The following is a 27,000-nucleotide window of genomic DNA, read 5'->3' as shown; positions in this document are numbered from 1 at the left end:
TCATTATTCACAGTCACAGCTCTCAACCTGCCAAGATCCTTTTGTAGAACACCGGCCTTCACAACATGTGACTTAAATCAAAAATAAGGGATACAAACACAACAGAATGTAGCAGAGGAAGAAAGTTGAAATGATGGAAAGATTCATATATTCATCCTGCAGACAGATTTTGTCTCACTTTTTAGACAATTTACTGTCTGTATCTTAAATATGAAGTAAGAGGCCAACTTAAGTCTCTAGAAAAGTATATCTGAGTCTCTCAAGAGAAGTATCCATCATAATTGTGTGTCACCAAAGAGTATGGTGCAGACTTCGGAAACACGTTTGTATCAAAAAGTATATGAAGCTTGATAAATTATTCTCTCTCCTGCTATCTATCCTCTATATTGCTTAAAATTCTTTTTGTCTTCCAATTTGGAAGGGAATCTTTTGAAGATGTCCACTGATCACTCACATCTTTCAAAGAATATTGGATTCACTTATCACAAAACCAGAGAAGAGAGCTACCTCTATTATCAGGAAAAACTTACTGTCAGTGAAATCTGTTAGATGACATAGTAGCCCCAGAAGAATAATAAAAGTCTTATGGTCTGAAACATTTCAAAGCCAGACCAGACAGAGCAATCAGTAACATAACATAGAAAATTCGGCTTGGGATAACACACTGCACAAAACAACACAAACTACCAGATATTTCCCACCTTTTTTTCAATTGAATTGATTCATTCCAAAACCAAAAACTGGTTGAGAATTATAAACAGACCCCTTTAACTATAAGACAACAACAACAAAAAAAAACATACAGGAAAGCTAGTACTATAAGTTCCAATTTACTTTTTTGTATTCAAATCCTGGACTGAGGGCCAGCAGAAGGCCTGTGAATCCCTTAAATCCCTTCCAAGTTATGCTTTGATGAAAAACCTGGGATTCAAATACTACAGTGACTTTGTACAGGACTCCTGAACAAAGAACAATTTTAATCAGAGTAGCATAATAACTATCTTGAACAGAGGTCACAAGTACAAATTTCATGTTCATTCACTATCTCCATTCTTCAAACCCATCATCAGCAAACAACCACATTTTAAAACAAGAACAAAGACTGTCACTGAAATGTTTCCATAAAATATCACTTTGACATGTTCACAAGGTGGTAAAATACTGTAGAAGTACCTGTATTTACCTATTTGTAGCTATGTAAACCATTGTACCGTGCTGAGTTCATCTACCCTAAATGACAAGCTGTAAGAGGTAAAAAAACGAAATTTCAAGGCTTAAAATCCAATTTGCTGGGAAGATAATTTTTGAAGCCTTCTATCAATTTTTCATAACGTGATCAAAGCAGCCCCCAGATTTTCTGCAGTAATCCAACCAAAATTTCCAGCCTCTCTCTGCTTGTATGTTCTCCTGCTGAGAATAGAACAAAGTGTTTTGAAGTTACTTAGCCTAAAAAAGCCATTCTATGTTCTCCAGATATCTTACTGTTTCTGTGTATTTATATGCATAAATCTCTGTAAATCAATGCAGTTTGTCCAAGTTTTCATCACAAAAACTCGAAGTATCCCATACAGTAAGTACCTGGAGTTTTCAGTATTAGGGTTCTATATGTCTGTCCATAAGTAAGAGCAATTCATGGGCAATTCAGGCACCTAAATTTCATCACATAGTCCTGTTTTAAGAGTCTTAGGGCACAGCCTCCTGCTGTCACCCAAAGAAGCAGGTGATGCGTCATAGATACTGTGTCATATCTGCCCACCCTCAGCACTTGAACTGGCTATCCCCTAACTACCTGCATTCCTGTAAATACCATTCCAATCTTACTCCACCAAAATCCTCACTAATTTCAATGATGGTGACCTCACAGTAGCACTGAGGAAGCAGAACTCCTCTGTCAAACCTGATCTATACAGCAAAGAAAATAACTTGACTAAAATACTTGCCTAAGTGTGCAAGCTAATGTTTGTAACACAAAAATTCAGCTGGTGCAGCCTTTATGTCTAAGCTCTTTGATCTTATCCTGACTAAATAACAAATTAAATAACAAATAATCTGCAGAAAGTATTGTTTAGCTTTTTTTTCTTCAAAAAAGGTCCTTTTTTACTATAATCAGTAATATGGCCTTGAATTTTTTTCTCAGTTATGCCAATTTTTGAAGGAAATCTCACTACACCATGTCCTCAGCTAGGATAAGTCAATGGAGTGGGACAACTAATTTCAGTGGGACTATTTCTCACCTAAAAGGGTCCCAATTGTTACTTTTGACTGTTATTTTTGAATACTTACTATGTTTAAAAATCAGTTAGGAAAGGACTTTTCTTGTGTGTGCTCTTTCAGGGGAAAGATGAATGACTGCTACTCTCAAGTATATTTCAGCCATGCTCACACGCCTCCTCTAACTTAATGTACTACAGTAATACTTCTCTAAAACCAATTGAACTTCTAATTTTCAAAAGTTTAACTGCTCTTTTACTGTATCAGTCTCTCTCCCTTTTTACTAAATGGAACCTATGTGTTCTGGTTTTATATAGTGTTTATCTGTATCAATATCTATGTCTCTCTTGTGCTTTAAATAGTCTCAGTGATAGAAAAGGGGCAATATTTCCTGTTTATACCTCATTCACACCAACTGATCATTTAAAAATAAGTATGATTGTTCCACAGTTCAATAGTGTTTTTGCTGGGTACCTTCTCCATTTGAACACTAATGTAGTCAGTCACTTGATCATTTCAGTAGCCTTCACGAGCAAAATTCCGCTTCTTCCAACAGAGTAAGATGAAAAATAATCTTAAAAAGAATTCAGAAAACCATGAGAGAAACACTAGAACAGATCCTCAGCAGATATTAACCAGTACAGTCCTATTAAGGGAGCTACACCTCTTAGTATACACCAGGGATCAAGTGATATCTATCACCACCAAGCAATGCCAACATACTAGAGCAGATTTCTAGTTCTAACAATAAAGAGTGTTTATGTGGTAGGGGAAAAAGCACAGCTTTGTAAAGGCAGAGGCTGTACGACTGATAGTATTTTGCAACTATAATTTGAGAGAGTATATCAGGATATAAAAGCTGTAACACTTTTTCCAGTTGATAAAGGTAGGCCTGCTTCCAATAGCTTCAGAAAATCTACACTGTTCTTTGCAGAATGCAAATACTGTTATATTTCATAAATTGCATTTCAGGGACAGTTTAAGAAGTGCTTTAAATTAGACAGTAACTAATTGCAGAATACTATTTCAGTGTATAAGAGCTCTAGACTTTCTGAGTTTTGGCTACATTAAGCCATACTTTGAAGCTTAGCTAAGAAAAACAGAATGTATTTGAGGTTATTTCTTAAATAAGCACTGCATTTGTTGCACTTGCTTTTTTAATTTTTTTTACAGTCAAAGAAACCACAAATGTGCTTAAAGTCATCCTCAGCACAAGGAAACTACATTAAACATATATGTTGGGAGCACTTTAAAAGAGCAGGAGATATACTAATAAATCAGGGCAGAATCAATTATGAAAACTTTCTGTGTACTTGCATCCTAGAAGAATTCAGCACTAGTAGGCAAGTAGACAAGCACTGTAAGAAACAAGTGAATTGTATATAATTAAAAGCATCTGACATCTCCACATAAAGTATTCCTTTCTTAACAAATAATATCATAAAAATATTACAGCAGGTGGGAACAAACTAATAAAGTGTCAGAGAGCCCAGGAAAATGCTTGATTTTAGACATTATAATCACAACATTAAAGCATCCTTAAAAGGCCTCATTTTGGTTGTTTTTTTTTTAAGGCAAATACATACTTTCTTGAAATTAGGCAATTGTATTTGATTTTCTACTGAACACAGAAAAGCACCCAATTCTATAAAGAGTTCAGCACTAAACTGGAAGCGAAGTCACTTGATTTCTGTTTCCTGATTGTCCTGTTAAGTCACTATATATAGCTCTGATCTCTGACATTATTTGCTCTGTGTCATTTCCACATCTGTAAAAGAGAGCTTCCTCACCTCATTGCAATGACATGAAACTAAGCCAACAGCTGCATTTAGCACACTTCGATGCCTTTCAAGACAAGGTGATGAGGTACAGCAAGAGTTCATTCTGTGTTACTGCTTTTTATAGTACTACAGAATTCAATCACTGGCAATATGTCACTATATGATGGAACCTTTATCAAGCTATCAACAGCAAAATCACAAAATATTTCCCTTTCCTACATTCTAGAAAATCTAACTTATGCAAGAGAATGAAAATGCTTTTTTTCTTTTATCTGAAACAATCTTTAGAAATTTTTTAGTAATAAAGGCATCACAGAAAAAAAAACAGAACTGCTATCAGGGAAGCACTATTATTGAAGGGCTGAGCAAGATTCCAGGAGTCTGAGTGCCTCTGTCCTTATCTGGTGCTGCCAGTGAGCTACTGTGCAACAAACACAAGTCATTTCCCTTTTATAGGCATTTTTTTTGTCTGTCTATACAATGGAGATGAAGTATCTTGCACAGCAAATACCAGGACAAAAAACATCCATAAAACAGATCAGCCATTATTATTTCAAAAATAATCTATTAAGTTTCTATGTCTGGGTTTTTTCCTACATTTAGGGGCTCTGTATGATGTTTAGGGGCTCTGTTTGATTTTATACTATATTGAATAAGGGTTACTCAGAGATAGGTACTGAATTTATGATCAATAGAAAATTGCAAATTTTGTCTCCCAACCAATTCTATCAAATGATCCAACACAACACATCAATAAAAAGCTCTGAATTGACGCTGTTCCCCTATTTCATGCCCTGTTTAAGTTCCGTGGGGATGACAGATTAATTTAATTAGTTTTATTGAACTGTCTAGCTGCTTTTATTGGAAAATACACTCATAGGCTGAAATTTCTCTTGGGGTTAGCATTGTCCTATTGGTCCATTTTTAAAATTAAAGTGAATTTACTGTCATTTCTTATATAGTTTTCTGCTATGCTTTCTGCTGTGAAGACTCACATTTGTAAAGTGCCTCCACTGACACTTATACAGGAAGTTGAAAGTTTCTGTTTTTCCTAAATGTGGTTAATGAAAAAAAGCAGCAGACAGCTACCATCAAATGGACTGTGAACTGAATACATCGCCCAGCTTTCGCTGGATGTTGATCACAACACAGAAAATGGCTCTTGCAGGCCACCTGGAAGCAGAGAAGTGGTCAGTCACTTTCAAACTTCCTCCACTTGACAGTTTGTTTGGCAAAGAAGCACCAAAACAACAGCACTGAGGCTATGAAGTTTATATCCAAGGTTTGGTTTGCTTAGATGGGTCTGATCAAAGTCCTTGGACTTCAAAGCAGTGCCAGGTAGTGTGAGGTATATGAAACAGAGTAAAATGAACAGCAGGAATGGAATTAATTTAATTTCAGTGGTCAATTGCCCAGGACCATGGAAAAAAATACAAATTTAAACTTGGGTTTGGGTAAGAATTTTATTAATGGCACCATTTTTCTATGCAGCTGACTGATCCAGAATCCTATCTTTTCAGAAGTGGGAGAGGAGTAACTTAAAATCTAGAAGAAGAATTTGAAGCCTGGAGGATTTGGGGTTTTTTTTCTGTAGTTTTTTTGCAGATGGTCAAATGAGATATTTTATGCTCCAGTTAATTTCCCATTCTTCCTCTGAGTTTAGAAAAATGAGCAGATGCTGCCTTCTAATTTTGGATATCATAGTTCTCTCCACCAGATTTCAAACACTCTTCCTATTATTTGAATGAGACTTTTGTACTCTGTGGGAATTTTTTTGAAAGTAGGGTTGGGTGTATTTTCATGAGATGTTCTCCAAAGTTGTTCTAGGAAATGTATAGTTCTGAAGATACTATTCATTGACCACATCTACAGAAATCTGAATTTGTAAATCTAGCTCTTCTGAGGTTTCTTCAACTGCACAGTCAATAAATCAGTCTTAAAATTTTTCTCCGTACTTAAAAAACATAGTGGAGTTGTGCAATCTCAAGACAAAAGGCAATTAACTGTTTTATCATCAGGTTGTTTTTATACTCAAAGCTAAAAGAATAAACTAAAAAAAGTAAATATATAACTTGGCATAAGCATAAGGGGGTTTAGAGATTCTAAGAACAGCACAAATGAATGTATTAAAATAAATGACTAAAACACTTATTCCTCTTACCAGTATCTTTGCTCTGACTTCGCACAAAAGGAGATCTTTTCTTTCCAGATGCAAAACTTCTGCAAAGCTCGAAAAATGCGAGTATGAAAAATTTCATCTTTCTGAATCTGTGCTTTAATTGCTAAATTATATTCCCAAGGATTCACCAGCCCTTTCACCTATCTATTAATCTTGTTAATATTATCCGTATGACAAAAAGCACACTTTGGATGGTATAAGTAGGAAAAATAAGAGACTTAACTAGAATCTTAAACTAGCCCTCAACTGTCCATCCATTACAGAATCAATAAAAAGGGGTTTAAAAATTTTCCACTTATGGAGGAAGTGCTTTTTAAATATTATGTATTCAAGATATATAGGTCATGTTCTGTTGGAGCACATATGTTTTAAATGCTGAGGTCAGACTTTTAAAAACACATTTATGTATGTTTATCCATGTTCCATCAGATCTGTAGATGTGAGGTAAAAGTCTTACTATAGGATTTACTTGTCAATTAGTCTACGAACTCTCATTCTCTCACTGCACCAAGCACAATTTAAGGAACAAAATCATTGGGATTTTTTGGAATTTTAATCAGGAAGATTAAATTCCCGTATCAAAGATATAATTTTATGGTCCAACTAAGTTATAACTTATCTGTGAGATAGTTACACCATACACATGTCATGATATCTATTATACAGAATTTAGAAGGACTTATTTTGACTCCAGATCTTGTTCTATATGAACTAAGAGAATATCTTTTCAAATATAGCACAAGGAAGAATGGTAGTCAAAGGTCACGCATTCAGATACCAAAAAATCATTCTAAAACTGTGATTTTCTTGATTAGGATATTAGCAATTCATAAAAAGTCAAACGGAAGCCAGGAATGTAAAAATTCGTTAACCCTCTTTCCCATATTTATAAGAATGAAACTATTCTCTAAGCAGAAGATCCTAATGTGTTCACAGGGTCACTCCAGGCTATTTAGCTCTTTTAAGCTAGGCCAGAACAGTCAAGGATGCTTGGGTCTTTATATCAAGGTATATTCTTTACAGTTTTACTGTGTGCAAATGTAATTTATGAAGAAAAATTAAACAATCATTAGGGTATCAGATTCTTAGGAGATGCTGGGGAAAATATCCTTGCAATCCCAAATACAGACCTAGGACAAATTCATAAGCAAGTGAAAATCACCTTCTATAAATCTGTTACCCTGTGAAATTAATGGGATCCAATTAGTTTTGTGTGTGGGTCCTCTGTTTCCAATGTTATGACAAACAAAAATCTATCAGATGACAATGTTTTCCAAGGATTTTTTTTAAAGACCTCCTATATATTTATGCTTGGTTATTTGTGTATACAAATAGCTATCTCCATATCTAATTAGGCAGGACTGCAAATTCTGACATTAATGTTCATTGTACAAAGATTTGGTGTGAGGGTCAATACCATTATCAAGGCCAAATTCAGTAATAGTAATGAAAATAGTAAGATTTTTTGCCTGACAGTAACCACAAATATATCCCCACAGTAAATATCTGATCTCATTATACCAAAGTGAAAATTTCTGGATTCTATTACCAGGTAAGTTGCTTTAAAAAAAAAATTAAAGTCAAATGACTATTTTTCAAATGCAAAATTAAGAAACTAACAATGTGATATTTTATAAAATATTTTGCACTGCTCTGATGCTAAAATGCCTTATGCTTTAAGTGGAATTTTTGCAGGTCATTAGTTCATAATGCAAACTAGCACCTTGGGTATTTTTAAAGGAAAATGAAGGTAGGAGGAAAACAAGCTGAGCTGTTTAGTGTACACCATCATACCTGCATTTCTAAGCATTTGATTCAGGTAAAGCTCTACCTTTTATACAATTTTAGCGGCAAATGCTATAGTGACAATGAAAGTGACTGAAACACAGGCTGAAGCTTTTTGCAAGTAGCATCATGATAAGCAGCATGCTTCTACAATAGGAGCTATCCCCAGTGTATCAATCATACATAAGAAGACCACAACCGGATTTTCAATCTTCTTATCTCATTTCCCAGTGTCTCCTTGCTCTTCTATTTTTTATAGGGAGGAGAGACAGAAAGTTGCCACAGGATTATTTCTGTGGCAGCTTCAACCCCCCCAATGGTTTTCTGTTCAGTGCCTGTGACTGACACTTAGTTCTGCCTGAAGGACAAGGCCAGGACAGACCTCTGAGTGCCAATCAATGGAGCATGCCACATGATGTAATTGAAAAATACAGTGCTTCTGCAATAATATGAGAACATCATTTTTAGTGCAAAGTGGTGGTAAAGAGATTTGTGAGTAGCTTGTATTTATTTTTATGGCACCGGACCTAACATGGCTAAAAGAAATAAACTTGAGTTACAAAATTTGAATCCTGTAATTAAGCTGTGCTGAGATCAAGGTTAAGCACCACCTTTTATTTCATCTGCAGAGCATGAGACCTTTTCAGCCCAATCATCTAATCTGATGTGCCTTCACCCAAATTACCTATTAGCTCGGCACAGACTGGATACAGTTGGGTCAGGTTGGAAGGGACCACAGTGGGTCATCTGGTCCAACCTCCCTGCTCAAACAGGGTCATCCTAGAGCACAGTGTGCAGGATTGCATCCAGATAGAATCTGAGTACCTCCAGTGAGGGAGACACAACAACTTCTCTGGCCAATCTGTTCCAGCACTTGGTCACCCACACAGTAAAGAACTTCTTCCTCATATTCAGGTGGAACTCCCTGTTCCATCAGTTTCTGCCTATTGCCTCTTATCCTATTGCTTGGCACCAATGAGAAGAGCCTGGTTCCACCTTCTTGACACCTTCCCTTCAGATACTTATATACATTGATGAGGTCCCCTCTCAGTCATCTCTTCGTGATGCTAAACAGGCCCAGCTCCCTCAGCCTGTCCTAAGTGAGATGCTCCAGTTCCGCAGTCATCTCTGTCGTCCCTGTTGGACCTGCACCAGGAGCTCCACGTCTCTCTTGCAGTGAGAAGCCCAGAACTGGACACAGCACTTCAGATGCAGCCTCACCAGAGCCGACTAGAGGGACAGGATCACTCCCTCAATCTGCTGGCAATGCTCTTCTTAGTGCACCACTGGCTTTCTTGGCCACAAGAGCACACTGCTGATTCACTGACAGCTTGTTTTCCACCAGGAGCCCCAGGTCCTTCTCCACAGAGTAGCTTTCCAGTAGGTTGGCCCTCAGCCTGTACTGGTGCCTGGGGTTATTCTTTCCCACATGCAGGACCCTGCACTTGCCTTTGTTCTGCTCTGCCATCTCTCCAACCTGTCAAGGTTCTTCTGAACGGCAGCACAGCTCCACTCCTCCCAGCTTTGTGTTGTCAGTACACTTTGTGAGGACACTTCTGCCCCTTCATCCAAGTCATTAATGAATAAGTTAAACAAGACTGGTCCCAGTATTGTATCCTGGGGGACACCATTAGTGACAGGCCTCCAACTAGATCGTGTCACCGAATACGACCATTTGAGCTCTGCCATTCCACCAGTTCTCAATTCCCCTCAGTGCCCACTCCTCCGATCCACACTTCCTGAGTTTGTCTACGAGGATGTTGTAAGAGATGATGTCAAAGGCCTTGCTGAAGTTGAGGTAGACAACATCCACTGCTCTCCCCTCATCCCTCCAGGTAGTTGTTTCACCACAGAAGGCAATCACATTGTAGAAGGCAAACACACAAGCATAGTACAGCAGGCTAGTGTTAGTGAACCTGTGAAAGTTTTGCACACCCCTAATCTCAGGCCATCTCATACTATTAAGTACTTTAATTAGGCCCTTCTCTTATGGAAACTTTTCAAGCAAAACAGTGCAGGATGTACTTAGGAAACACCAATCCTTCCACAGGATAATTCCCCACCGCCCTAAAGCAAGCAAAACGTGGTTACCCACCAGTACAGACCTACCTTAGCAGTCTGTGAACCAATCTAAGGAAAGTTGTCCTTAGGGTCCCCACTGCCGAGCGGAGAAACAAAAGCATCACAAAGATTTGCCTAAGGTCACAAAGCAAGTGAGTAGCAGAAAAACACTAGATACTACTGCTTCTCCTTTTACCTTCCCTTCTGTCTGTGATTTCTAAGGGGAGATTTGGGAAGTTACATACCTTTCAAAAGACAGGTGAATGTATTTAGAAACTCTTCATATGACTGCTCATGGCTATTAATAAATTGATCAAGGATGCTGTTCTCTAACAGTTGTTCTCCCATGATCCTCACGCTGAGAGTCGAACAGGTGGATTTGCTTTAGTAGGCTGCTTCTGCAATAGAAAGAGAAGAGCCATATGTATCTGCAGGCAAAAAAACAAATCAACTGAAGAGTCCCTAATTCACATAGATGGGCAGCAGAAAGTCAAATTTTTCTTCTCTCCTAGTGAAGTTCTGATCTTGTCAGTGGAACTTTACACAGTTCCCAAAAAATTCAAGTGGACAGAGAAATTTTAAGTACAAAGGGAGAAACTTCAATCATCTACACCTGGAATTTATGACCCCAGGTAACATAGGTCACAGAAGTGCCATCTTCTCTCAGTGGTGTTCATTCCCTCATTTTAAGTTGTTCAGTCTTTCAACCCCTGCCTTCTGTGCAGAAACAGCAACAACACTCACTAGCATGTTGTGTTTAACAACTGAGACATCTGTACATTCAAAACTTGGACTGAATCCACCATTCTCCAGATGCACTGCTCACTGTACCATCAAAGCCACTAACCCAGATTTTGAACAGCATGTTAAATCACGATGGCATGTGTGTGTATGCTGAGACAACACACAGGACAGGGGAGTATGGTGGAATGGGGCAGCCACATGTGAGGACCACTCTCAAGAAGGGAACAAATGATGAGAGCTAAGGGAAACCCAGAGAGGCTTTTCTGACTTGAGAGTCACATAGCAACAGCTTTCCAGTCGATCGTCATCACTTAACCAGATTCTACAGGAAGTAATGGCCCTGACACAGCTCATGGTGAAGTTTGCTGAAGTTAACCTTGCCCCTTACTTTTAAAAGCTGTGTGATTCTAAACAGTTACTTATACTATTAATTTTTGATACACATGGGTCCACACTACTGTAAGCAGAAAAACACAGGTGAGGGCATGGACACACATAACAGGCACACTAGAGTAGTAACTTAAATAAAAAATGCAAATGATCGGTTTGCATACATAAACATGATCAAAATGCAAAAATGCATTATACACTAAGTGCTTGATTTGCCTGTGTTCCTCTGTTTCCTCTCTTGATTTAACATAGCATTAAGAAGTGGATTTTGAGGATGAAAGCTTAATTCTTCAGCAAAACTTCAAATCAACTACACTAAGGAAAAGCTGTCAACATGATTTTAAAGTTATATAAGATCTAAAAAGAATTGTTCAGAGCCCAGCAGGAAAATTAAGGATAATTTCAAATGTAAAACTCTAATTTTGTTGGATTGCCTGCTTGTAAGGAAGACTAATGTTCTGAAGAAATAAAAATACACGCATATCCACATGACCTAAAGTTTAAGTTTTCTGATGTTTTACAAAAATCAAATCAGCATTAATCTCTCTGTGGACTGACCAAGCAGAATATAATTCACCAGACTCTCAGAGTGATTTATGTATTACAGTGGTTTGAGAGGGAAGTAATGTCTTCTACTCATCATTATGTTTAAGTTATTAAAATCATTGTTTAAGGTAATTTCATTATATGAAATAACACAGTGATTTGTAAGGCTACTGTAAAATTATATATATATATTTAATTAAGAAAATGTTAATAACAAACTTTTGTTTTTCTTTGGCATCTGGTGTCTAGGATCTCCAAGCCCCTTATAAACACTAATGAAATAAACTTAACAATACTCCCATGAGGAAAAGCAAACAAATATTATTCCCAATAACAGATTAAAAAAAAGGGGCACCAGGAGTTTAAATTACTTGAAAACAGATCAGTGGAGGGCTGACAATAAAGCTTAGATTACTTCATTCTAAAATGCCCTAGGAAACTAGAAAATTAATATGCAATTTGGGGGAATAGTTGTATCCTTAATCAAGCTGAGACAGTTTTCTCAGTGAATGCCATGCTCTACAACCACTGGATCAGCAGCCTGAGATTGAGCATCCAGACCAGGTGGCACCAAAATTATACATCTCAATTCTTACTGTACTGTGCAGCCTCTACTTCCTACAGAACTTAGGAAACTTCACTCCAGATTTTCCCTTGCACAGCTGTTATTGAGATCTACAGAATAATCTCCTCATGGAGCAGAAAAATCAGCTAGGTCCTAATGACAGCTTAGGTTCTGCCAGAAAAACAGCCATTCACTCAAACAATAGAGAGGAGAGACTGGCAGCTGAAACTACCTGTCCCCCATTTTCAATTAGTTTGAAGAACCGCAGGGCGCTGTAGCATCGCCCTAAATGAAAGCAAGCACAGAAGATGGTGTTTGGAGAACATCTACTATCCCTGAAACTGAACATATGGTTAGAATGAACGGTACAATAGCATTCAAAAACTTATCTCAACCTATCAAGGTTTTGGTATTTTTCATTTCATTTTGCTTTTCTGCTGCCTCCCACCTACTTTATTCCCAAGTCTCTCTTAAATGAATACCATGCTGTGTCAGTTGCAGAGAAGCTTTCTGATGTGAACAGCTGAAACCAGGATGACTAGGAGACACTCACGTGTGCTAAGGAGCTCATATAAGTAAAGGGCTTCAGCAATCACACAATTCAGAGCCTCAAGGCAATGAGTTCTTTAAACTGTCATGAAAAAAATGTACAATAATGGATTAGAATCCCCACAATTTATAAAGTGGATACAATGACACCACTAGGAATGAAATGACTGCATTGTTCTGCTAGAGAGTAGCTATTATTAAAATCAAAAACTTAGCCTATTTTTCCCAAAAGGCATCAAACTTGGAGGTTTCAAGGAAAGTAAGGCAAGGATATCTGATCCTTTCCCTGTGCTGGCTTCGGATAGTTTTAGAGTCAAATATCTGTAAGTGATGCATTCAAACAGCAACTATGTTTTCTCCTGTTGCATTTCACTCCTGCTCATCCACCCAAGTAACTTTAATGAGGTTTCTTCAGGTAATCGTTCATTATGCCTTGCTGATCATCAGCAGATAATGCAAAATCAATTTTATTTCTCAAAATGCAGTCTTCTTTCCAGCAGTTTAGAACAAATCAGAAATCCCTGTATTGAATCACAGAGGCAGGTCAAGTGAATATTAGCATGATTTCAATTATGCAGTGATTAGTTCTATTAAACAATACAAAATGTGGTGAAATATAGGTTTCCTGGTTTATGCTGCATTTTCAAGTGCTTTATTATGTTTTTCTTAAATATAATAAAGGCAGTGAAAAAAAAATCAAGATTCTGAATTTTTAAATGGAAGGAGCAGTAAGCTAATCCTCTCTACGAACTCAGTAAAATCTTATGTAATTTTATTTTTCTGGGAAAAAAAATACCTCACTAGCATTTCTGGCATAGGCTCAAGTCAGGTTTTCACACTATGAATTTGCTCTCCCAGAATTCATTCTCAATTTTTAAAAATAGGGTTATTCATAAATTATTTTTATCGATCACTCATAGGTTCATGAAAAATATCCACTAGGTACACCTGTTATCAAGACTGTGTAATCTATGTCTGCAAAAATGAGACTGAACACAAAGACATTATTTTAAATCTTACACTCTGTTACCAGAGTATCTGCTCAATCCTTTTTTCCCTATAAAACTATCACAGTAATTATATCTGTCACAACTAGCTTTTTTCAAAAGGGGTCTCTGCATTTTTCAGATCTAAGTAACCTCTCATAAAAGTAACCCTAAGCAACAAGGATTTCTGAAACATCTCTCATCCATAAAGGTTTTACAAGTCAGTCTACACGAAGACCCTGATTCTGGGGACTCTCTTGGGCTGGCTAGTTCAGCAACTAGCTCAGAGTAGCTGTCATAGTGACGGGGTGGCCTGAAGCTAAACTGAGCAAATGCATAGATTGTTCTAAATACACATTTCCTGATCTGCCTTACAGCCATACGATCATGCCTGTACAAGCAGACAGTGGGAACATGCAGTGGGAACAAGGGAAGGATGCAGGATTGCCCTTTTGGCAGCCTATCATAGTTGTTTATGTAACCATGAAAGCACAGCCTCATTAGGAACACTCCTCACAAATGGCCCAGAAAGCTGTGCTTCCTCCACACTAGCAAACGCAGATGTTACCAGGGCACTCCTACACTCATCACAGCTAGAGCCAGAGTCTGGAGTGTAGATCATCAGCTCCCATGGTGCAAAGAGGCAGGCAGACCTGGAATTCCAGCCTGTCCTTAACAAATTCTTGTTGTTAAATATGGACTGCTACCTTAACAAACATCCCAGGATGGTGCTTTAAAAGAAGGCAAAGGGAAAGGAGTGATTCTGGAAATTTACAGAATATTCTGAATTGGAAGGAACCCACAAGGACCATCAAGTCCAATTCTTAAGTGAATGGCCCATATAGGGGATTGAACCCATGACCTTGTAGTTATTAGCACCAAGTTTTCACCAACTGAGCTAACCTCAATTCCTGCTCAAGAAAGACATAAAACATCTTGCAGTCAGTCAGCAGAGGAAGGTTACCCTTTTTCCTGAAGACAGCCAACCGTTTCCTTCTTGTCTAGACATCTGCAAAGCTACAGTTGCAAAACAAAGCCCTCCCTGCCCTATTGTCCTGCCCTACTTTCCTCCCTCCTCCTCCCTGCTACCCACCACCTGTGGGAGGCAGAGCTCCTGGAGCAAACCCAACAGCAGCAAGCTCTGCCCATGAGCAGGTGCAGGTCAACTGAACTAAGGGAAAAAACTAAAAGTTTCAATTGCAAAGGAGAAAAACTTTCAGATGAGGTTCCTTCCAGCATCTCTCAATTCAATGTGATCTACAACAGCTAATCCCGTTAAAATCAACTGGATGCTTGCCACTGCATTCCGCAGGAGGCCTTAAGGGCACACACTTAATGCAACAGCAATTTTGTGGATGGGAGCTGCATCTGCTTGCCTAAGTGCATTACTGAGCCTGAGAGCCAACCTCTGTGATGGACAAAAACATGTGCTTCTCGTGCCCAGCTCATATGAGCTTTTAAGGAATACATCTGAGGGCTTTAATTGTAAGCATGCACATTCATCCTGTTTGATTTCAGTGCTAATATGTCAGTCCCACACCTGAGCAGAAGTTTTTTTAATGAATTTTCAATGGCTTCAAAAGCACTGCACCCTTTAAAGACCATCTAGAGGCCTATGGCAAGGGTAATGTTTCCTCCAAACCCAAGCAGCCACTGCGCCCTGGAAGATGATCATCCTGGATTTGACTGTCAACACACAGCTGGATTAATTCAGCTATTTTAGATAAGACCTCCAAATAAAACCCTCTCCCTCACATCTTAAATACTGTTTACTGTTGCTTTTAGATGAGGAAGAAAATTGAAGACTGTAGGATGCTGTACTCCCCATGCCTTTTTTCACAGGTTTCAGCCTGGGTGTCCTGGCCAAATATCCTGCATATTTGCATTCTGGCTGGCAAACCCTACACAAATGAGTAAGGCGGCCTTCCCTTTCCCTGCTGAGCTGGAATGCATTACTGCAACCCACAGGAAGCCACCTACATTCCAGCTCAGAGATGACTGTGTTTTACTGGCAGAAAATATGTTGAAAAGCCTAGAAATATCTCAATGCAATTTGGAATGATTTGGGATGAAGAAGATGCAAACCACATATTATTTTAAGAAATTAATTGTAGAAAAAGAAAATCAAGTGAAACAAAGCACTTCCATAACAGAGAGCAATCTGCTGAAAACATATTACCTATGTCAATGTTATTAAAATAGAATTTGGGAAGGAAAAGTTTAGTTATTCATTTTCACATGGGTTCTCTGCCAGTTAAATTCAGGATACAAATCCAAGATGTTCTTGCTATGACCTGGACAGTTTTGAACATGCTTTTCCTACCTTGTAAGTACATTATTCTGAAGCTACTTGCTGCAGCTTTTCCAAAGCACTTCATCATTGACAGTTACAGAGACCAGCTTGGACAGACCATGTCTTCATCCAAAACTGACATGCTGTAACCAACAAACTTTAATTGCTCCATCTTCTCAACCGCAGTAACTGGAAAAAGAATTTCTAAAGATAAGGCATGTCAACTGGCAGAAAGAGAGTAAAATGAATGTAAAATATTAATATGACAGAATCTGGGGGTTGGATTTTTCACTTAAACATTTGTATGTTTTTTTTCCAGTACATCTTTGATCACAGATCCAAACAAGGGTCAGACTATGTCAAACACTTAGATAAGAAGCTGTCAAGTATTATCTAGGCCCTACTGAAAATAGAAATAAATGTGATCTGAATGCCTTTAAATTTGGGAAAAGTTCTTCATCATTCAACTCTGCAGCACTGTCTCCTTTTATCTTTTTTCAGTAAAGAAGTAAAAAGCCTGCATGGATGCTACAGAGCACAGTGCCTTAGCACCGCTGTATTTCAGATGAGAAACGTCACCACATCCTATCTGCATTACAGTTATTCAAAGTCTCAAGACAATTTTCACAAACATTTGGTATGTTTGCTTTGCTGTACTAATCAAATTCCATTTCAAGCTCCTTCTCTTTCTATTCTCCCAGCAGTTTCAAATGGGAGTTGAGATATTTCTAAAATACTGTGCAGCAGATGTTGTAACTCAGGAGTGGGTGAAGTAGGGCCAGGAAAACAAAAGCAGAGAGCTATGAAGAGTGAATTGTTTTCCAGGTTTTTCTGTTTATTTGTTGTGCTATGTTATGCAAGTGGCTTATCCTCTGTGCCCCAGCACTGCTAGCTGTTTAAAGGATATGTTCCCAGAGGACTTCGCAGAGTCTAATTACTTTTTGTTGGAGAAAAGCACTGTGAAACTGATGAAAAATGCCACAGAAGGGTGTAAAGTTTTATTAGTCTTTTAAGGTCTGATCAGAAGGCCACTGAAGTAGAAAAAAAAGACATTTCTAATTACTTTAGTGGACTTTGAGTTGGACTTTCAGTCAGCCCTCACTCACTGAATTGCATGTTTTTGTCATTTACTTTGCTCTATTTCAATGTCATTGCTTACTCGGGGCAGAGCACTCCTGGGGAAAGAAGCAGTATGCCAATCAGCAAGAGTTGTTTTCTTTTACTAGCTATTAAAATTATTTTTTCTTTTATCTCAAGATTTACTTTAAATTACATTTTAAAATAGGACTGAAATATTCCAAAAAAGATCATGAGGTTGACAGGTTTAGCAGTATAAAAAATTAAACCCTAAAGAAGTGTATGCTGCAGACATTTGCAGTCTAACTAAGAGACATCTTCTGTCACTCTAATCTTGTTCTACTGCAAAGAGTTAAAGCTTCTGGAGGCTGGTGGGTTTCTTGTTGTGCCATCTAAAGACAAGAGAGGAAAGAAAAAAAACAGTCACAGCCTGTTAGCCACAGCAGATCGAGTTCTCAGGAGCATATCTGCAAATTAAGCAGATAGATTCCCCTCCATCAGGCTGTCTCTCCTTGCCACGAGCCCCCTGCGCTGTCAGAGAAGATTCCTCAAATTGCTCACATTTGAATCCCAATTACACAGAAAGATTTCGGAAGACGCAAAAAACCACTATCAGCCAGGTATGTCTAAATTACTGTTTTGCCCAAAGCAAACTTGGTTGATACACTCAGTATATGTTTGGAGAAATACTATATAAAAAACCTCCTTCCTTAAGCCTGTTTATGAAGGACTTCAAAGCTCTCTGAGTGTCTGGATATGATTTTGATTGTGGAGAATTTGGAAACAGCACTTGCTTTTCAGGGGTATGCTTCTCCATTTTGGAAGTGAAAAAGCAGATCAGTCAGAGAAAAAAAATACAATACTGCCAAATAAATTTAATGCTACCATAGATATTTGTGTTCATGTCAAATGAAAAATAATTGCAAACTAATGAATTTAATGGTCAGCAATGGGCATGTACCAACTAAGACTCCATGCTATCCTGCAATCCATTCTCTCAGTGTCCAATCAGTACTGCTCAAATATATTATCTTTGTGTAAATGAAAAAAGGTTCTTTGGGTTTGCTACAGTTCATAAGGTCAACTCATTCATCATTCATTATTTGCCAGCATTCAAATTACCGTGAAATTATTACAAATATGGTACTTTTAACGTTAAAAAATGAGATGTCACACTAAACAGCAGCACTGATTATTCATTGTTCTCCTGATTAGAAGGTTTTTGTTGCCTAATCAGGTAACAGGCAAAGCACATAGGTGAACAATTTCTACATGGAGCCAAAAAGGACAATAAGTTTGGGAGTGACTCAGTGCCTAAACATTGTAATCCAGTGACATTTTATAAACCCTAGATTTATAGGACCTGGGACACAGGATCAACGGGAAACCTGCCTTCCATAGCAGAAGCTAGAAGACAAGGAGGAATATCCAAAGGTATATGAAATGTCATTTGATGTTCAGGTGACTGAATCCTAACCCTTGTTTCTAAAAGACATTCATCCTGTTCTCCATGAACACTTACTATAATTTCTGAAATGATACACCACACAAAATTGTAACTATATCCATCTATTTCCATACTAAGCACATTTCAAATTACATTAGCTACTGCTTTTAAAAAGCACCTTCTCTCTTCATTTGATCCTTCTGTAAATGTATCTGCCAATGAACCTACCTAAATCTGAATTCCTTGTAATCTCATCTTGCCATACAAACAACTATTACCCAAAAAAACCTGCTCAAAATACTGTTTGGTTTTAAAATAAAATAGGGAAGAATATTAGTTTTCTTCTTTCTGTTAGCCTAGCTTTTAACTCAGGTCTCTACTGCTTCTCAAATACAGGCGTTACAATAGTAATGCTGAGATTCTCACATATTTGTATAATCCTTGCAGCTTCACCTTTTATAAAAACACCAAATATGATGAAGCATGACTCAAGTCACCATAACTGGTAATTCCACCCTTCTCTATTTATTTATCTTCTTGTAGTGTCTTTTCCCCAGTAACTTGTGATGCACCACAACAAAGGCATCTGTTTCCCTCTGCACTAACTCTAATGCTAATCTGACTCCACAGTGACACAGTTTTGAGCATAAAACCACCAAAAACACTTTAAACTCTGTGGTTATGAGGTTAGAGTTTTACCTTTTGCTTTCCCTGAATTTGTTCAGGGTCAGACAAGCCCAAAGGAACCACTGGTATTGGAAGGTTAGAGGTGGAGGTCAGCAAAGCCAAAGAGCAACCACACTGTGTTAACACACCATAATTAGCATGAAAAAAAACACAGAAAGCCAAAGCAATTCCAGCAAGTGCCTAAGAAGCCATGTCTGTCAAAAATCTCAGATAAATATTCTCTCTGTTACTTACTGAACTGCTTGCTTATGTAAAGTTCAAGAAATATTACAAGATGACAAGGAGGAAGTGTGTTTAAGTGTGTTTATTTACTTGTATCTATCAATCTCACTTTTTAATAATTTTCAGTGATCTTTTCTCCACTGTATATCTGTAGACTCTTCAGACAGTATACTCTTCAGAACTGAGTATTGCTCATTATTCAGGAAATAGTTTGTGACACTGTAAACACTAATATTTGTCATATTTGGAGATTCTTTATGTACATGTAAAAATATATACAATATGTCAATTGTTTGCCATTTTTAATACTCTTGTTAGACTTCAAATATAAACCAGCAGTCAAATGTAGAACACTAATGTTACAAAATAAAGAACACTAATTTGATCATAAAGAACACTAATTTTCTTATGGCATCTTCAGTATGGAGGACATTTTACTCTTCTAAAGATCCTGTAAAAACAAAGAAGTAACTAACCAATATGAAAGAAGAGACAAAGGACATCTAATCCAGTAAAACCAATTTAGTACAAGCTCCTCTGACACCATTTTTGAATGCTTGTAAGGAACAAGCAGTAGAGATTCCTGTTTAGCATATCACCTGAAGGTAAATAACCTGGCAAATCTTTCTTCATGCATAATAAGAACAAAACCTGCTGTGTGTACTGACATGCTCAGAACAGGGTTCACTAATTTAATTAACTTATAACTGAACTTACAGTGCAGTACTTCTGAAAAGGAATCTAAATGTAGAAAAAACTACTACCTTCAGGGAAGAGGCATTAGGACCGGCACAGTGAACAGAACTTGACATAATCTTTGGATGATTCCACAACATCCAATTTTGTAAGACAGCTATTCCATGGATTGTTTTTCAAATGGACTCAGTAATGGCTATACCTACTCTGTCTATGTGCTCTGGCCTAAGCACATCTCACTTTTGAAAGCATTCCATTGCAGATCCATATTTTAGCACAGCAGTTTGCATACCAGTTTGCGGGCAGGCAGTGCAGGAATATGGTACAACATGGCAACTTGATGTAGTCAGTGTCATCAGTTCCCATGTTTTTACAGTGACTCCTCCTGTATGCAATGTTGTTCCCGATTCCCCAAGATCTGATGTCACATAACCAGAAGATACTGATCCTTCCTTAAAAAAGAAACCCTCTGTGTCTTGTTTTTGTTATTACAGCAAAATGAAAAGCAGGAACAAGGACAATATGAATCCTAAAGATTTCAAAACAAGAAATTATATTTTAAAATGTAGAAGGATTTAGGTTTTTTCTTAATATTTAGTTCACACCTTTAAATTTTGGGGATTTGACAAAGGCTGGGACAGAGAACTTGGACATTTACTAAAAGGCACATCTCTGCTGTCACCAAAGGACAGTGTCAATGAATAGGCCAGTTATTTCCCTCCCTGGTGTCTGTGCTTTCCAAAGCTCTTTCAGTGTTATTACCCAGGCTGACTACATGAACTCTTTTAGGTTTTTGAACAAACAGGTTTATAAAAGATACCCCTTGAAACCTGCTCATGAAAGCATGAGCAAACAGTAAACGTGAAAGATAAAGAATTCGACCACACATCGAAAACATACCGCAAGGAGACTAGCAAGCCACCCAGATCCCTGAGTGGACTGTTCAGCACAGGTGTGATTCACCCTGGCACTAACAGCCTCTGCCGCTTCAGTGATACCTGCACGGTTAGAAACAAAGCGGGCATTGCTGCTTCTAAATGTATCCAACAAATCTTGATTTTTTTTTTTTTTTCCCTTGCAACCCTGCAAAACGTGTAACTGAAATTTGCGCTCGGCTGTGCACGCACTTCAGCCCACTGGCCACAGGGCACTGGGGCACGTTCCCGGCCAGGGACCTGGATGGGCGGGAGTCCTCCGATCTCCTGCCGCTCCGGGGGAGCCGGAGCCGCTCGGGCCGCGGGATCGGGGGGGCGCGGGCAGACGCCCCCAGGCCGGGGATCTGCGCCCCTTCCTGCCGGCCGAGGCAGCATCCAGGCGGCTCCAGCGCGGTATCCCCGCCTGCCGCGGCACAACCAACGGGCAGGAACGAGCCCGGCTTGTGGCATCGCCGGGGCTGCTCCCTCCGCCCCCGGGCGCCCCGGAGCCGAATCCCGCCGCCAGCAGAGCGGCCCCGGCCCCGCGGCCACACTCACCCGCCGCCGGCCCGCTCACCCCGCCGGGCCCCTGCCCCACGCCCGGGCCGAGGCAAGCAGTGGCCGTGCAGCCCCGAGCCGAGCGGAGCGGCCCCGATCCAGGCAGCCCAACGAGAACTACCGGCCCCAGCATCCCGCGGGGCCGCGTTCCCATGGGAGCGGCCGCGCCCGTCCCGGGAGGTCGCCCAAGCGCGGAGTTTACGGCGCACCGGTGTTCTCCGTGCCAAAAGGCCATAGTCTGTACAAAATCCCGCATAACTGGCACACAGTTCATGTTTGACTCATCTTTTGAGTCCCAGAAAAGGGTGTCTTTTCGGGTCTCAAAGTGCGAGCTGAAGCGCAATTTTAATAAGATTTATTCAAGTACTGGTAAATAATTCTGATAGGGTATAATACATGTTTGATCTGTTTCTTTTGGTGTTTTTCTTTTCTTTTCGAAGCCACTATATGGCCCAGTCGACAGAAGAAATGTCACTGCAGATGGTATCAGCCGTCAGTAACTCATCCTTGCTTCAGCCAGGCTTCTCTCTCCTGAATTTTGATGGGCATGTTTTCTTTTTTGGGCAGAAAGGATGGCCAAAGAGATCCTGCCCCACTGGTGTTTTCCTCCTCGATATAAAGCAGAATGAGCTAAAAATGAAACCTGCCTCCTTTTCCAAAGACTCATGTTACCTTCCCCCTCTCCGCTACCCTGCTCTTTGCACACTCAGAAGCAATGCAAAGTCTGATGAGTACCAGTATATCATCCATGGTGGTAAAACACCTAACAATGACCTCTCTGATAAGATTTACTTTATAAGTCTGGTAAGCAAAAATAGTAAGAAAATGACATTCCGGTGCATTGAGAAAGACCTGGGTGGAGATGTCCCTGAAGGTAGATATGGGCATACAATTAATGTAGTTCATAGCCGGGGGAAAAGCATGAGTGCTATATTTGGAGGCAGATCATATACTCCTCTTGCACAAAGAACCACTGAAAAATGGAACAGCGTAGTTGACTGTTTGCCATTTGTGTTTCTTGTTGATTTTGAGTTTGGATGCTGTACATCATACATGCTTCCAGAGCTTCAAGATGGACTTTCTTTCCACGTTTCAATTGCCAGAGATGATACGATCTACATTTTGGGAGGCCATTCACTTCAAAATAACACCAGATGCCCCAACTTGTACAAGCTAAAAGTTGATCTCCCACTGGGCAGCCCATCTGTGACCTGCACCATCTTGCCAGGGGGGATATCAGTGTCAAGTGCTATAGTGACTCAAATCAGTGATACTGAATTTGTCCTTGTCGGTGGCTACCACTCTGACAACCAGAAACGGTTGGTGTGTAACACCATAGTTCTGGAAGACAGTAAGATAAAGATTGTTGAAAGGGAGAGCCCAGAGTGGACACCAGATATTAAACACTGCAGAATATGGTTTGGCTGTGATATGGGCAAAGGGTCTGTATTGCTGGGCATTCCAGGGGCCAACAAACAGTTAATCTCAGATGCAAACTACTTCTACATTTTGAGATGCAAAGGAGAAGAAGAGGACAAGGAAGAAGAATTGACAATACAAATTTGCAGTCAGACATCAAGTGAAGACCCTGGAGATTCCACTCCATTTGAAGATTCAGAGGAGTTTTGTTTTAGTGCTGAAGCCAGTAGCTTTGACATCGATGATACTGACACTTACAATGAGGATGATGAAGAAGATGAATCAGAAACGGGCTACTGGATCACCTGCTGTGCCAGTTGCAATATTGACATCAACTCCTGGGTCCCTTTCTATTCGACAGAACTCAACAAGCCTGCAATGATCCTGTGTTCCAGCGGGACTGGCCACTGGGTCCACGCGCAATGTATGGATCTCTCAGAGACCATGCTTCTACATCTCTCAGAAGCAAATGTCAAGTACTTCTGCAACAAACACGTTGACCTTAATAAAGGGCTACAAACTCCTCCAAAGGTGGTGCGCCTGAAAAAGCAACCCATGAAACCACTGCGCAAAAAGAAAACCATGAAGTTAGCAATGTCCACAAAAAAGTCCTTTCTTCGGAGACTGTTTGAATAGATTTACACTGCCGATTTGAATTCACCTGGGAGGAAAAGAAATCACAGTCAAAGACAGTAATGGTTGAAGCAGAGTGGGTTATTGGAGCTTGGAGAGATCTTGTTATTTCAATTATCTCAGTATTTCTCTTACATTTCAAAGCTCATTAATTTATTCTGTCTCTTATGCGTGTTTTTGTAATCTCCAGATAGGAACCCCTTCATAGAGGGAATTGTGCAAACATATAGTCAGATACTGGTAACTGTATGCTGTATTCTATGCTACAACTTAAACCCCAGTAAGTTTAATGGAACTGCTGATAGGATGAGACATTATCCCATGTACTTGGTACTGTTAGCATTTGTCCATAAAGAACATTTTGTTACCCATTTTACTTTTTTATCTTAGTAGTTCTAGAAATATTTCACCTAATTTATAGCTGCATTAGTCCAATTTTTTTTTATATAATGAAATAAAATGAGACTAATTATTCTGGTTTTAAACAAAAGTAGCGGCATAAGTCCCTTGTGTCAGAAATAATGAAATATTCAGACACTGAGGGTCAGTTTTCTTCAGGGAACTCCATTATGGAAAGCTTACATGTGGAGCATTTAATGCTGGATAATTAATTTTTTATTTTGAGAGGTATTGAATGATCATATGTCAGTTTTGTCTACAGTTGAGGAATATCATCTCACTGTATAAATCAAATTTCTTTTTAAAGGTACTGTGCCCATCAACTGCTTTGTGTTTGTATTTTTAAAAATCAAGTAAGCTAATAAAGTTTTTAATAAAAATGACTGTATTTTTTCACCTACTCATGGGGAAATCAAACATTGTAAATCCCCAAGTTTACAAAAAGACAGCATGTATGCTTGGGAGATCCACATGAAGCCTAATAAGGGGTCTAGCTTCACAGCCACTCCATGCTGGGAACTCCCACTGACTTTAGAAGTAGTTCCTTCTGATGAAGAGGACTTTTATCATTTACTCAGGTCCTACACTACCCATTTCCCTCTCTGCTTTCCCAGAGTAAACTCTGTAGAGTGTGAAAGCTTAGAAGTGCAAGCTGTAGCTCAAAGTGATCCTTTGGGCCAGTGGAGCATTGTGAGGGTAGAAACAAATGCTGTTGGCTGTTCAAAGCATGAGGAGAAGATTAAATTCAGATTGAAAAGGACATTGTCAAGGTTGAATAGCCCAAGAGTTTACTAAGTTTTTTTGTAGATTCTTTTATTGGCTATTTGTAAAGCCTCATCATTCTTGACTTTTATTTTTATTACTGCTCCAAACATCTTTTCAGAAAATCAATACCATCAGCTCAACATTTGTGAGCCAACAATAATAGCACAGTATTCACAGTCCAACTCTCATGCTGGATCCCTGAATAAAAAAGAAAAACAGGAGCAGCAGCAGCTGTCAGGTATTTGATCACTGTGCAGACCCTGAGCAGCCACTCCTTTACAAAGCAGCCTGTGTAGCACAGTATTCCTATCAACACAGATGTATATCCACAGTACTCCCCTTAAAACCTTACCAACTCCAGTCAACAGCAAAGAAAAGGGCATTTCCATTTCCATTTCCAACCTTTTCGTGCGCTGAGGGAGGTGATAGTTTGGGTTGAGCTTGTAAATGGGAAGTATATCACCCTGATTCCCTCCTCAACATTTTGATATGGGTATAAATTCCTAGATTTCAGTGCCAACTTCCCATTTTCTTTGTCATGCTACTTTACATAAGCTCAGAGTATATAGTGCTATATGTTTTTCCAAGGAGGAAGTTAATATCATGCCCATATAAAGTCCCTTCAAACCAATGACGTTTGGCAACATCCCCTTTTGTAGGTTAGTCAGAGGTGTTGGTGAGCTGAATTCTCATGCATGTTCATCATGGACTTATTTACATCAACAAAACAAAAAAAAATCCACATCATCACAACACCAACAAAGAGGGGCAATATACTCCCACAACAAAACTCCATCCCTTGTCACTTTGCCATTTTACAATAACAGGACTCCCCACAGTTATTGAACTCCTGGGCAACATCCAATCTGAGTTTTTGCCTGTTATTTTTCCCAGTTATTGTCATTATCTTAAGTTCCACAGACAGCATATTGTGTGACAAATTTGTCTGCTAGTGCAGACAAAAGGATGGAAACATTTTCTTGAGGTAAAGCTTGACACTGTCCTAGTAGAAGTGACATTCAGCCTGAGATAAAGCCTGGTGACTCGGGCACTGGTATTGTGGTTGCAGTGTGTTGGCAGCTACTCTGAATTTCCGGAACTGCCTCGTGCAGCTTCAGTGACTCCTTGAGCCCCTGGGAGCTAAGAGCAGGTACACTCAGCATGTGGCAAGCACAAGCACACATTGCAGCCCCTTTCAGTTGTTACCTGAGTTATTGTTCTTTACTTTAACACCATGGCTATGAAAGAACAACTCTCACTCAGACTTTATGTTATACCTCATTGGGCCCATAACATTAGTGTATTATATATTTGAGCTGTGCTTTCTTAAAATGTGTGGTTTATTTGAGTAGGAGGGAGAAATTGCTTGGCTAAACCATGTCCCAGCCTCACAGTGAAGGGCTGTACAAACAGCATTAAATCACAGCTCAGAGACTGTAGTTACTGCAGAAAGAGGAAGTTGTAAGTAAAATATAAAGCATTTGAAAGCACTCGAACATAAAGAGATATATGAACTTCAGCCTGTAAAGAAGACACTTGACATAGCATTCAAGACTGCAGAAAGTACTTAATTTACTGAGTCATGTACTTTAAAAGCATCCATTGTCTTCGAAACCAGCTAATCAATACAAGATGTTTCTTGCTCAGGCAGGTTAGAATTAGCAGATAAAATGAAGTAGATTTGAGTGCAGAAATACATCTCTATTGTATCTGCGTTCAACTGACCTGTGTGTTTTGTAACCACAACATACAGCATCATGGTTCCCAGATACATTTTAGTAATACTGTACTGCTATTATCAGCTTTTATGAGAATAATATATGAATTTTACTAGTATTGAAAGGTGCTTGGACCTTGAAGTACCTGATTAATCTACAGCAAAGGCACAGCACAAACTAGTGGGAGCACTAAAGCATGTGTCGTAGTTCAGAGTGACTCATTGTACCAATAGACCATTGGAATGAGTGGAAATAATGCAACCGGGAGCCTAAATCAAAAGGAAAATATTGAATTCAGATTGAAATGGAATCTGTAAAGTTATTTACTCCTAGACCCTATGTATTAAAGACAAAAGGATTGCCTTACTTCTTTTT

General features: G+C 39.1%; 2 protein-coding genes across 7 annotated transcripts in view; one reads left to right on the top strand and one right to left on the bottom strand.

Annotated features, from left to right (window-relative positions):
• CUNH11orf74 (chromosome unknown C11orf74 homolog) overlaps positions 1-21,793 on the bottom strand; it is a 41,481-nt gene extending 19,688 nt beyond the window's left edge. For 2 of the 6 annotated variants that reach the window (XM_027704134.1, XM_027704143.1), the window contains exons 1-2: positions 21,120-21,297; positions 10,263-10,415 (exon numbers count right to left, since the gene is read on the bottom strand). In XM_027704134.1, coding sequence (XP_027559935.1) covers positions 10,263-10,365 — 103 coding nt within the window. In that variant the 5' untranslated portion in view covers positions 10,366-10,415; positions 21,120-21,297. The other 4 variants (XM_027704105.1, XM_027704109.1, XM_027704116.1 and 1 more) reach the window with 4 other exon arrangements.
• Positions 21,794-22,049: 256 nt separating this feature from the next.
• RAG2 (recombination activating 2) lies at positions 22,050-24,297 on the top strand. The gene has a single exon (XM_027704094.1). It carries the CDS (start codon positions 22,088-22,090, stop codon positions 23,744-23,746), a length of 1,659 nt encoding a protein of 552 aa, XP_027559895.1. The 5' UTR covers positions 22,050-22,087; the 3' UTR covers positions 23,747-24,297.
• Positions 24,298-27,000: the final 2,703 nt, after the last annotated feature.

This window comes from Neopelma chrysocephalum, unplaced genomic scaffold, assembly GCF_003984885.1.
Source record: "Neopelma chrysocephalum unplaced genomic scaffold, ASM398488v2 Primary Assembly neopelma1_24, whole genome shotgun sequence".
NCBI classification, from domain to species: domain Eukaryota; kingdom Metazoa; phylum Chordata; class Aves; order Passeriformes; family Pipridae; genus Neopelma; species Neopelma chrysocephalum.
Note: the sequence above shows the minus strand (reverse complement) of the source record. Positions and strands in the feature narration are given on the sequence as shown.